Source organism: Zerene cesonia, chromosome 1 (genome assembly GCF_012273895.1).
Source record: "Zerene cesonia ecotype Mississippi chromosome 1, Zerene_cesonia_1.1, whole genome shotgun sequence".
Lineage (NCBI taxonomy): Eukaryota > Metazoa > Arthropoda > Insecta > Lepidoptera > Pieridae > Zerene > Zerene cesonia.
In genome coordinates this window covers 8,854,502-8,866,822 of record NC_052102.1, presented here as the reverse complement: position 1 = coordinate 8,866,822, position 12,321 = coordinate 8,854,502, and the positions used below count along the sequence as shown (strand labels likewise).

The 12,321-nt window shown below is 32.5% G+C and overlaps 1 protein-coding gene across 1 annotated transcript; it reads right to left on the bottom strand.

The window, feature by feature from the left end:
* Nucleotides 1-7,753: 7,753 nt before the first annotated feature.
* On the bottom strand, nucleotides 7,754-12,320 carry LOC119828905 (homeobox protein aristaless-like). Its single transcript, XM_038351221.1, has 4 exons — nucleotides 12,199-12,320; nucleotides 11,766-11,811; nucleotides 8,841-9,034; nucleotides 7,754-8,526 (listed from the first exon to the last, which is right to left on the bottom strand). Exons 1-4 carry the CDS (start codon nucleotides 12,318-12,320, stop codon nucleotides 8,157-8,159), a joined length of 732 nt encoding a protein of 243 aa, XP_038207149.1. The 3' UTR covers nucleotides 7,754-8,156.
* Between the last annotated feature and the right edge of the window lies 1 nt (nucleotide 12,321).

The window sequence follows — 12,321 nt, the reverse complement described above, 5'->3', positions numbered from 1 at the left end:
ATAAGATGTAAATGTAATAGCAGTTTTAAATTTGATAATAATATGGTATAAGTTCGTATTACAAAATAGGATTATTAGAGAACTAGCGGCGAGGTACGTAGCGCCACATTAGCGGCTTAATATTTCAATTTATATAACCCACCTCTTTCAATAAATACAACTGTTCAATGTGGAATTATATTCCATAAATTAACTTAACAACAAATAAATTATCCCAATGATCTAATCTAATCTTCACTTCAAATTATAGAAAGTAATCTTCATGGAAAGTTACAATTTTTTATGAGTAATTATTGAAATTGCGTTGATCGGATGCTGATCGTGAAAAGTGTACCAATTTAGCAGATCAGCTGGTAATTGTGCTGGAACGATAGGCAAATAGAAGAACATCCAATTGCGGTTTTCTCACTGGCTTGTTGGTTTTATAGTGGAGCTACGAAATTTTAAATATTTTGATCTTGGAGTTAAATATGGACAGCCTTATAAATAGCATAAATTCGAAACTCTGTTTGTTTGTTTGTCTTGCTTTCAAGTCGCAACGGAACAATTATTTATACACAGTTATATGTGAATTCATTATCATTTTCATTATCATTTCATCAATTGGAGGGAAAGCCTAAGAATGGTATATACCCATGGGTATTAGAATTGGATATTCCGTGTTGCAATTGAATGTCCCGTAATTTTTTTTTCCATTTCGCAACATGTAACTATATGTTAGTTATTATTGTGAGTTATTTCGTCGCGTTTTCGTAACCTGTTGATAAATTGCAAAAATTTTCCTCAAAAATTCAAGATAATACAGACATTGTTATCAATTATTCAAGATTCCTTCGTCATTTCCCTAATCTCGCCTCTTCGTGTGTCTGTATAAAAATAGTTATCAAAATTATTAATGAACACGTGTTTTAAAACTGTGAGCACGTGAGATATGCGTAAACTAATATAGTATCACAGTAAGCAATTAAGTTTGAAACCTCCGAAGTTACTTATACTCCCTTTCAATAATAACCAATTTTAGTGCTACAGGCAGCTTTATGTACATCGTATGCATAAGTGGTAGATGTAGGGGAATCTAATATCTTAGTTATTATCATGAGATTTAAATTCATTTATAAATTTTGGTATAAAGCTGCGAATCGAAATTATTGTAAAATGTTTACTTAATATAGTTTAAAGGTCAATCATAGGCATGTATTTTGATTCTGAGTCATAAACATTACGGTACTCATAATAATATTCAAATTCGAAAATTGTTCATCAAACATTTCGTAGATGAATGTTCAATCACCTTGTTAAGATTATGATTACGCGATCTGTTACAATCGCACGCGACTTCCGCGCAACCACAATCATTTCCCAGCTAAATTGTTACGATCCATCGACTAGCTATGATCAATGATGTTTGCTTTGTTCAAATCTTGATTGTCTGTGGTACTTGCGGTAATTTATGTCTACTATATAATATGCCATATCGTAAAATGTTTACGTTCCAATTTTAAACATTTGAAACCTTCTTTTTATTGCAAAATCGTGATGAATAATAACATTATGTTTCACCGCAAATCAAATACACGTTATCTACTGAAAGTCTAGACGCCATTTATATCGTCTGCCGAGACGTTCCAATTTCAAACGAATTCAAATCGTGTTCCTTTTAAATGTCATTTGTTTGTCGATTTCGGCGCGTGCTCACTAATGGAAAGCTTCAACCAATCTTTTGCTAAACGATTGCTTTGCGAAAAGAATGATAGGGTGATGTAAAATATATACTCTATGTCATTTTGTACTTCAACGTATACGTCATAGATTTCATTTTAGACTGTGGATCGATACATTTAGGACTTTTCTTGATTATTTTCGATCACAATATCAGTCTGTGTGCTGCGAGATTTCGATACTTTTAACCTTTTATCTTTCGAAAGAGCGTTGAATTAAAACATTACATACATGTGTGCGATTTTAAAGTGTTTCTCGATTAATGACAATCGATTGGACACCAATATTTTATGAAGGTACTGGTGTGTTGATAGTTTTCTATTATGAATTCAATCAACATAAATTAGTTTTAATTTGGCCGGCGGTATTCACGTCTGGGTTTTGTTGACCCAGCTTATTCCCGCTTCGTTATGAGAAATATTTTTTGTTTGTTTGTATTAATTTAAAAACATATAGGCGATTTGATGTCGAAATAACCGGCATCAATTATAAATTACACTTTTGTTAGATTTCAATTTAAATACGTTTTTACCTTGTTTTTACGGTTAATTCTTATGTTTATTTTATATTAAGTAATTGATTAAATTGTTAATTATAACGCTGTCAAACATATAAATATTATTATTTCCATATGTTATAAGATGCCTTTGTTATGAGGCCACATAAATAAAAAGTTAATCATGCGTATAAAGTAAAAACGAGAAATCGTAAACGGTGCCATAAAAAGAGATGCCATGTTGTAGGCTAAATAGAAATTAATTAAAAATAAACAGGAAATTTTGAAATCATAATCGTTACCGTTTCTCATGGCCGGCCATATGTTATCATTAGTGTTAACGAGACGTTTACGATCCGATGTATCGACTACGAATATTAGTAGAATAATATCGATTTTATATTATCTATGATATGTTTAATGCAAACGCTAACTTTGTTTCGTAATGAAAAGTTAATTTAAGTCTGTGATACCCTTCTTCGAGGCTCCCATGGGTAAAATTAATTTTGATGAAATATAAAAATGTGTTTTCATCTGGTATAATGTTTTTCTGGTAATAAGGTACAAAAAATATAAATAATAACTTATTATAAAAATGGTACATAAACAATGACCAGATTTGACTGGAAGTGACGATCTAGGTAGACAGATGTCCTCGAAGAAGGTATCTAGGTAGATAACTTTCGTAATACGTGATAAAAATTAATTCTGTTCCAGTATGTTTTGTCTCGCGTGAAGGAAAAGTCATTTATTTTAAATACTAATGGGAATCAGAAAATAACACATTGTGCTAAAGTTTTTTCTTGTTTGTGGTAAATATTACACAATTTATGTATTTTGACGATTAAAAAGCGCTTCCAAGGGAAGTCGAGTTGAATGAATATAAACGTTCGAGTTTGCGTTTATTAATTTACTATCTGCGCCCCGCGGTTTCACCCGCGTAATTGCCTATCCCGTAAGAATATAGGGATAAAAAGCCTATATGTTATTCCAGTTGTCCAGCTGTCTACGTACCAAATTTCATTGCAATCGGTTCAGTAGTGTTTGCGTGAAAGAGCAACAAACACACACGCATCCTTACAAACTTTCGCATTTATAATATTAGTAGGATTTCCTAGATCATAATAAAAACTTAGACATACATAGTACAATAGCAGATCAGGGTTATTTAGTAAAGTATTAAGTATATTTCAAGAGCTTAAAAACGTGTAGAAAAATAGTCAATGATAATAAATTTAGCTATTTTTAGGAAAATTAAGTTATACTTTGTGAATATATCTTATATGAGGCTCTTAGACTAGTTTATAGACTTCCATCGGATCGATTAATTTCTATAAATGTAAATTTCTGCGGCGCGATCGTTTCACTAATCATTGTATAGCGCCATAAACATTTTATGACATTATGTCGTAAATAATTTTACGATTAATTGGCACAAAGTACATTGTAACTAATGTTATTAGTTTTTAGCTTAATTGGATATTATTTATGTGCATATTTTAAAAGTAATTTTGATTAATCAATTTAGGCATAGCTCATTAGCGGATTTGTATAGGATATCATTTATTGTAATTTACTATTTGGTATTGATTATTTTTTTGATATGGCTATGGTGCGTAGGAAGATAAAAATTGAAAAAATTACGAAATGCGTCAAAAGTCTAAACCGTCATCTGTTATTTATAGCTTTTTAAACAATCTATGTTTTTATGGCGATTCGTATCGATTGTAAATGCTCGTTTTTAATATGTTTATTAATATATACTTGGGAATTCAAAACATTCGAATCAATTTTAAATATATCATGTATTTTTTAAAGCTTTTTGCGCTTAGTTATAACTTTTAATGTGGGAGTGGAGTTCGCTTCGGCATTATTGGGCCAGCTCGCGCCGGGGAAGGTATCACCCTTGAAAGAAGATCGCCGTGAAATAGTAGCATCTTTCTGTGTTTCGTTCGGTAAGGGGGGAGACCACCTTTCCTTGTATAAACCTGTAAAGCCAACAACCTATTAACGCACATATACAAAGACAAACATTATTTTTTCTTATCAGCTATTGATCTGGGATCTATAAAACATTGTTATTCCAAAGCAAGGCTCTTTTTAACGAATATTTAATTAATTCTTATTCCAATGCAGTCACTTCTTTTGAAGAATGCATAACGTACAAAAATGATCTGGTAACTGATTTATTACAAGTAAAGATAACGGTATAAATAAACTGTACCATAATAAAATGATCAAAGAAATTGATGCCTTACCTTGCCTACAGTCTATTAAAATCCCTATATTAAGTGAAGTATATTAATATAATTTTAATGGAAATATTCCGACGTCGATTCTCGCCAGCAAAACGTCTTTATATCTTTGTATAATTTACGACGGGTAATAAACTCGTATACCTAAATATCGGTTTAATAAAAGTTAGACAGAATATGAGAGTGCCTGTGTCTGACTTGCGCAGTAAAAATCGAATTTAAGTAGTGATGTTTATGTAACAATCGACGTAATGCTTTTTGCAATGTGGAATGAACTACTAGCTGCGCCCGCGGTTTCACCCGCGTAAGTCCGTATCCCGTAGGAATATCCGGATAAAAAGTTGCCTATATGCTATTCCAGCTGTTGAGTTGTCTACGTACTAAGTTTCATTTCAATCGGTTCAGAAATTTTTGCGTGAAAGAGTAACAAACACACACACATCCTTACAAACTTTCGCATTTATAATATTATTAGTAGGATTATTATTATTTTTTTTTTTCTGATAGTCTATGACGTGTGGATTTTTAAAAACATAATATACACTCTGGGCTCACATCTAATATTGTTTACTATAAAAAATAATTGAAATATGATTAATCTTTATTGCACTGTAAAGAATATCTATTTCGGTAAACACTCGGTTTATAACAATTGATGTCTGTAATCAACGTTAAGCAGTATTAAAATATTTTAATGTCGTCCCTCTATATACCTTCAAGCTATTTGGGATTAGGCCTAAGTATAAAACAGTCATCGAACTGTTAAACCAAAAGTATGCATGTTTAATATTCATAAATCTGTAATGCTTAATCAATTGTGATGAAGGCGATGAAATCCAATAACGATTTATCGAATGATGCTCCTCTATAAGCCTCATCTATCGTAAATTTACGAGGTGTAAGTGGTTTAAAATTAATAAATATTTGAGCGGAGTATCGATACGGTCCCATCACTAGCGAACTCAAAGACGATCGTGCCTCGTAAAATGTTATGATAACCATTATCATCACAAAAGACGCGTGTAATTGTTTGTCAAATAAATATTAATAAATGTATGATGTTTATTAAATAAAATTTAAAAAATAACATGCTATTGAGTGTTGGTATATTTTGAGCGCAAGTTGTATCCTCACTGATTTGTCCTTCGAAGCTGGGACATCGATAAGAGTGTTGTTATTAAAACAAAACAAATATAAATATGCACAATTTTAGTATTTAATACTTATAATTAGTTGTCTAAATAATATTATAAAACATTAGTTTTTGTAATGTTTTCACACAAAAACTACTGGACCGATGTCAATAATTCATAGACGATATATGTACCACCGGCGAAGGCGGGACGGACCGCGTGTATAGAATAAAATAGAGATAAAAATGACATAATCATCATCAGCCCATATGTTTCCACTACTGGGACACAGGGCTCCTGTGAGATGAAAATTACTGCAGTTAATTGTATAAACCATTGTCCTCTTTAGCGGCAGACTTGATTGTAGATTTTTGACATTATTTAATAGAGGTCATAAAAATCATTTGAATTTCATCAAAATAAAGCAATAAAAAATGTCAACATAAACAACCGGCAAATTTAATTTATTTTTATTTACATCCCATAAATCACCTGGACCTAAAATTGTTATATGTAGGTATAAACATTTAACATAACATTTATTATTAACTCATTACACTAAATTACTATACATAAAACAATAATTTATGTGTTTTATTGCTCTTTTATTGGTTTGAATGGTTCAAAAATGCAGTAATTAAGAATTGCTCGATTGGAGTGAGATTAAATGATATTTAAATATGAATGATTTTCATATTTTTTATGTTTAATAATGTATAGATGAACAATTGAGCTATCCGGTGAGAAAATAGAAAAAGAAACAAATCGCTTAAGCAGTTTATTAGTTATCAATTACCTATATATACAAAGAAACAAAAAAAAAATTTCCCCTGCTGTGTGTATTAATGCTTTAAGTCAAATACATGTTTATGGAAATTGGAATCAAATAAAGCTTTTTAGATAGTTTCATTCGCATTAAGAAGCTCTTTGCTAGTTATGTGACTTGATACTTTCACATATATGAAAACCATTTTTTATATATTTTTTATGTCATAGTCGACAAAGGAGTTGGTAGTTCGCCTGATGGAAAGCGCTGCTACCATGAACATTTGCAGAGGCGTCAGGATTGCCGACTTTAAAAGATAAGAGATAAATGAAGGGATTCATAGGGGAAAAAAGACTGGGTAGGGGGAAGGATATGAGACGTCGGTCTCAAGCAAAATTATTATCTTGAAGGTATTAAATACAAATCCTAGTGCTGTCTGCAATCGTATAAGCATATTTTTTAAGCACTTCAAAAATAATAATGTTTTTGGTAAAGAAAATAAGGAAAAATTAAAAAAAAAAGAATTGTTTTCCTTTACTTCAAAATTATTTTATTCAAGGTATTGTCGAAATTATATTCGGAATTATTTTAGTATAAGTAGTATGTACAACATCTGAAATAAAAGTTGGTCATCCACCCAAATCCAATTTATGGCCGTGACAACAGTTGCTTAACCTTAATTTTTATTATTTGTTGTTATAGTGACAACAGAAATACATCATTTCTGATTTCAACTGTTCCACAATCGCGTTTCATGAAATACAGCCTAATGATAGACGGATAGACAGACAGACAGCCAAGAATTAGTATATAATGAAACTGGTATATAGTATAGTATATAATAAATGAAACTAGTAATAATAGGTACAACCCGTCACGACCCCAAATTCAGCTGAGGTCGGAAGATTGTAATTATAGCACGTAGGTTATCCCTTCACCCGGCCTTGCATAGCATCTCTAATTAGTAATTAGGCGCTGTGAGTCAGGCTAATGACTCATCGTGAAGATGCCTACATTGTTATACCAAGAATGCTTCGCTAGATAACTGCTAAAATCTAGATTTAACCATACTTATACCAAACTAAATCCAGGTCTTAATTAATACACAAAATAAACTATAAATAGGTTTATTAATTAAACACATTTCGTAATTAACATTGGACGGATGCAATAATAATAAATTTGTTTATACTTAAAAGAACATACTCTAGCCTAGTTATTTACACGTAATGCTTACAACAATTCCATATAATACGTTTGGGTATTTTGATTTTATACATATACTTGAGAAAATATCAAATACAATAAAAAATATTATTATTTACACTACAAATTTAATAATGTTTTTTAAGATCATGTTTATTTCTCACGGAAAATTTGTAGGTTTTAGAATCTAAGAATACTGGGGATTGATGTTAAAAAACAATCAATGATTAAAAGCAAATTTTAAATTTTTTTTATACAATTACTTAATAATGGGATTGACAATTGAGCTAAATAAAAATAGTATAAATTAAGTCTTATCGTAACAGCTGTTTTTCATATAATAAACAGATTTTTCGTTAACTTTACCAATCAAAGTTATGACGAACAAAGCTTTAAAAAATATACTGAATATTTCGTACACTCGATAGAGTAAATTGTATTTGATAGAATAAACGGAACAGCATGAGAAGGATAGCAATACGACCAATAGCTCTATTTCACATTTACAGAATTTTCGTTTACACTTCATAGCCGATAAATAGTACCTACAGCTGCCACAGATTTCCAGCATACACACTAATTCAACACATCATATCGGCTCTTTGCCTCAACAGCTCCAACCGTATTTCGTGCTCCCTGGCTGCCAGTCGCAAAGCATTTATACTAGAACTGGTTATGTCAACTGGTATTGACTCACTTCCAGGAGAAATCGGGGGAGAAATCGATGGGGCGGGGGACGATCGCTCAGGGGATCTCGAGTTATTTGAAGTCCTAGAGTCAGACGATAGCTGAGTTTGTTCCGGCGATAGTCTTGGTGGTTCGGGTGCGGTTAGATTAGCGAATAGCGAGTGGAAGTGAGCGGGCGATGTAGCGTATAAGGGTGCGCCGAAGAGAGGCGGCCGCGAGAGCGGGGGGAGGTACTGCGCTCCGAACAGCGGTGTGTTGCCGTATCTGTGTACAACAATAAAACATATTACAATTAGGAACAATGAAATTAAATGGTAACTCAGTTAAAAAACAAATATGTATAATAAAGTAATAGAAAATACACATTTGACTGTTTATACTTATGAATCAAATTTGCGTGTGGCTATTATATTATACCTGAATTACCAGACTATAAAATACTTCTGTGTCATCATGTATCATCAGGATAGAGCCGCTCTTTGCGTTAAAGACTAAAACATTTCCACTCTATACAACTTTTTGTTTATAATAATTGTTCTAAGTTTAACAAACACTTATAAAATGAAATGATACATTACCTGAAGGAAAATAGCGCGTTATCAAACGGCTTCCTCAAGCTGAAGCCTAGCTGTGAGAGCGGATGCGGCGGCGGCGGGAGCGTGGCGGGCGCGGGCAAGGGCTGCCCGCTGCCGAGGTAGCCGCTGTACGGGTGAGCGTGTGGCCCCACCTTCTCCTGCTTGCGCCACTTCGCTCGCCGGTTTTGGAACCACACCTGGTGGAGAAAGCGTGTATGAAGATACTGGTCTATTTTGTGGAGATATCACTATTTTATATAAAGAAAGCTTTTGCCCGCGGCTTCAGACGCGTTAAATTCGGAGTAAAACCTCTTTCCCCTCCCTTTTCTTCTATGTCATTTTACATTTAAACCTTCCTCTTGATTCTAGCTTTAAAAAAAAATTCCATCAAAATCTGTTGCGTAATTTTAAAGACCTAGCATACAGATATATAGATACAAACCACTACACGGCACTTAGAAATTTGAGCTTGCACCTTGCACTTTTACAAATATACGAAAAGCTTTTTGCAGGGTCTAATGTTAAGTCCATATAGATAATTCGTTACACAGAATTTTATTGTATTGAATTGGACTTTATAATTTTTAAAAGTTCTTTATTACCTCTATCCCTTGTTTAATTGCTTCAGGTTATATTTTAAAGCAATTACAGATACCCTTTTTACCGTATAAGCATTTACAATATAATCTATGGCCATATCTTTAAACGGCAAAATTGGCTCCATAGCTGTACGTATCTCATACTTATATAATGCGATTTTAGCTATAGTTCATATATTAGACAAAAACAAGCTATTATATACAACCAAACTAATATTATAAGCACGATTTATGGAGAGATTATAAACTGATTAATCTAGTGCCATAAAGCAATATATTTATGGACACCGTTAAAACTCGTACGTGTCAACATAGTGATTAAACCCCGTTAAAATGGTTTAGCTATATAATTGAGACGTTACAAACCAATATGGCACATAATATTGCATTCTCTTCGAATGAGTACAGGAACCACGATTTCAGGCCGTAAACGGAAATTTATGGCTTTAATTATCTTTCAAGCGGCCTGTTAATTACTTATCAAGACATCACTGCACCATTCTGGTATATTATGAGACATGTTTATTAAGTGTATATCAACACAATGACTTTACAATTTAACTATAATAATTGTTCAACATGCAATGTTATGTGATATCACTCAAATTTTGTTGCAGAAGACTGAACTATATTCAAATTACTACTCGTACAGTACTAAAATTGTACAATACTTTCATTTCCGAACTAAGAGCAGTTCCTTATAAATATATACGTAATGACTTAATGAGACATTTGACTGCACTTTAAATGGCGAATTTTCTAAGAACAAAGCGCAGTTAAGTGGAAGGTATAATCATAATCGCATTTATGTGTAGGTAAAACAGAAAAACCCTGCCTTACTTTCATTATAATTATTTTAATGCCCGCTATTCGATTGTAATAGATGTGATTCACAAACCACAGTTTTCTCTGTGTTTTTATCATAAAGTCGTTAAGGTGTGCACTCAATATTATACAGTTTTAATGGGAATGTCCCTTTAATCAACGCTTAATGGGCACCTCATCACACAGTCATTAGTATGGACGTGAGAAAAATATTAACGTTTAAACGTCTACTAATATTTTTTATTCCCTGTGTAATCGATCGTTATTGAGCTCTCTTATATAAACGCAATAATGAATATTGAAGTTATTTCTGTTCGTTATGAATGGGTTGTTATTTTGAACGAGTACTTGTGGATTCAGTAAAAACATTAAGCATATAGGCAAGTGCGGAAGACACAATATAGCAATATTAATCTCTTAACCTACCATCATCTATATGCTATATTGATATGGTCCTTCCCTTCCTCTGATGATCTATAAGTGTTAATTGTTGGTAGAGATATTTTCTATTTATTCTCTTGCAACAATAAACGTCGAGTTATAAGAAACTAGCTTGCAGATCGCGGCTTCGACCGCAAAGTCAAACGAAATTCCCAGAAGAATAAGATGATTTCTCTGCGATAAGAAGTAGTAGCTTTTTTCCTTTCCTTGCCTCCTATATCCAGACACAAAATATCATATCATAAAATAGCTTCTTTACGATGCGGAAGTAAGACAAACTAACATACACTTGGATTTATTTATTAGTAGCGACCTTTATTCGAATTTTAATCCTATTTTGGGAATGTTTATATAGAGGTATCATATATATTTTTAAGATCACATATAGTATGGAATCGTTAGAAAGTAAAGGAGAACCGTTGAAATGTGTAAAATAAACCCTGTATTAAAGTAACTCAAACAAATTTACAAAGAAGACCGCTTGCATTGTGCACATGTATCTAAAATGTTCTGTGCATTACAAAAATGTAGCATGGTTCATATTAGAGCTCTTATCTATAGTATCAATAAAAAATATAGTAGATAAGAAATTCAATAGTAGGAAGCCAATAAATATGAATTGCTACCGCTTATATTGTTGGAATGCTAAGTGCCTTCTACATCGCTATAAAATTACTATATTAGCAAGTACAAAAGCATAACAAAAACATTAACAGTCGGTATTATAGAGGCGAATCAAAGACGGATAAAATTATTAGTTTTTACACAAATCCATATACGTCTTAAACGACTGTTACAACCGCTTGTTATTGAATTTTATCACGTGTTATGTTATTGCGTTTTTACTTTGCGATGAATTGGGACTATTGAGACTTTCTGGTTAAAACTTGGCCGGTTTTTAATCTGTGGTATTAAAATATTTATAGTCAACGAAATTAACGAAAACGAAAGCAATTAAAACTTGGTCTGTATTGTTTTTATCTGTTACATTAATTCGCCGAAATTTAAGCAAGTTAAAATATATTTAAACACTTGATGACGATACTTATAATTAAATACTTACTTGGATTCTAGCTTCTGTAAGGCCGATTTTCAGAGCCAACTCCTCTCTAAAACAAGGAAAAAAAATTGATTAATGTTTGAAGGGATTTTTAAAAAGCCTGGTAATTGAGGTTGTTTAATGGTTAAGACATTAAGCGTGAGGAAACCGGCATGTATGAGAATCAAAAATTCGACGACATGTGACATCTGCCAACCCGCACTTGGCCAGCGTGGTGTATTATGGCCTAAACCCTCATAGGAGGCCTGTGTCCCAGCAGTGGGAACATATCCCATATATGTTGATGATGAATGATGATGTTAAAGTAAATGTTTGAAATTAAGACAGAATATCCATTTCTTCTAAGATTTAATAACATTCTAATACGAGAATGTAATTAATCCCAAAAGACTAATTAGTATGAGATTCGTATATACAAAATTGTTAAAATATTCACCTCGTAAAAACATCGGGATAATGGGTTCTGCCAAATGCTTTCTCCAGTTCATCCAGCTGGTAGCTCGTGAAGGTGGTCCTGTATCTCCTCTGCTTCCTTCTGGGCAGATCCTCGTCATCCATC

Bases quoted from the DNA above. Each gene is read 5' to 3' on its own strand.
- LOC119828905 (XM_038351221.1), bottom strand. From the start codon at position 12,320: ATGGATGACGAGGATCTGCCCAGAAGGAAGCAGAGGAGATACAGGACC. The intron at 11,812-12,198 runs GTGAATATTTTA...TCCTTGTTTTAG, and splicing joins TATCCCGATGTTTTTACGAG to AGAGGAGTTGGCTCTGAAAA. The intron at 8,527-8,840 runs GTAATGTATCAT...TGTTGTACACAG, and splicing joins AACGCGCTATTTTCCTTCAG to ATACGGCAACACACCGCTGT.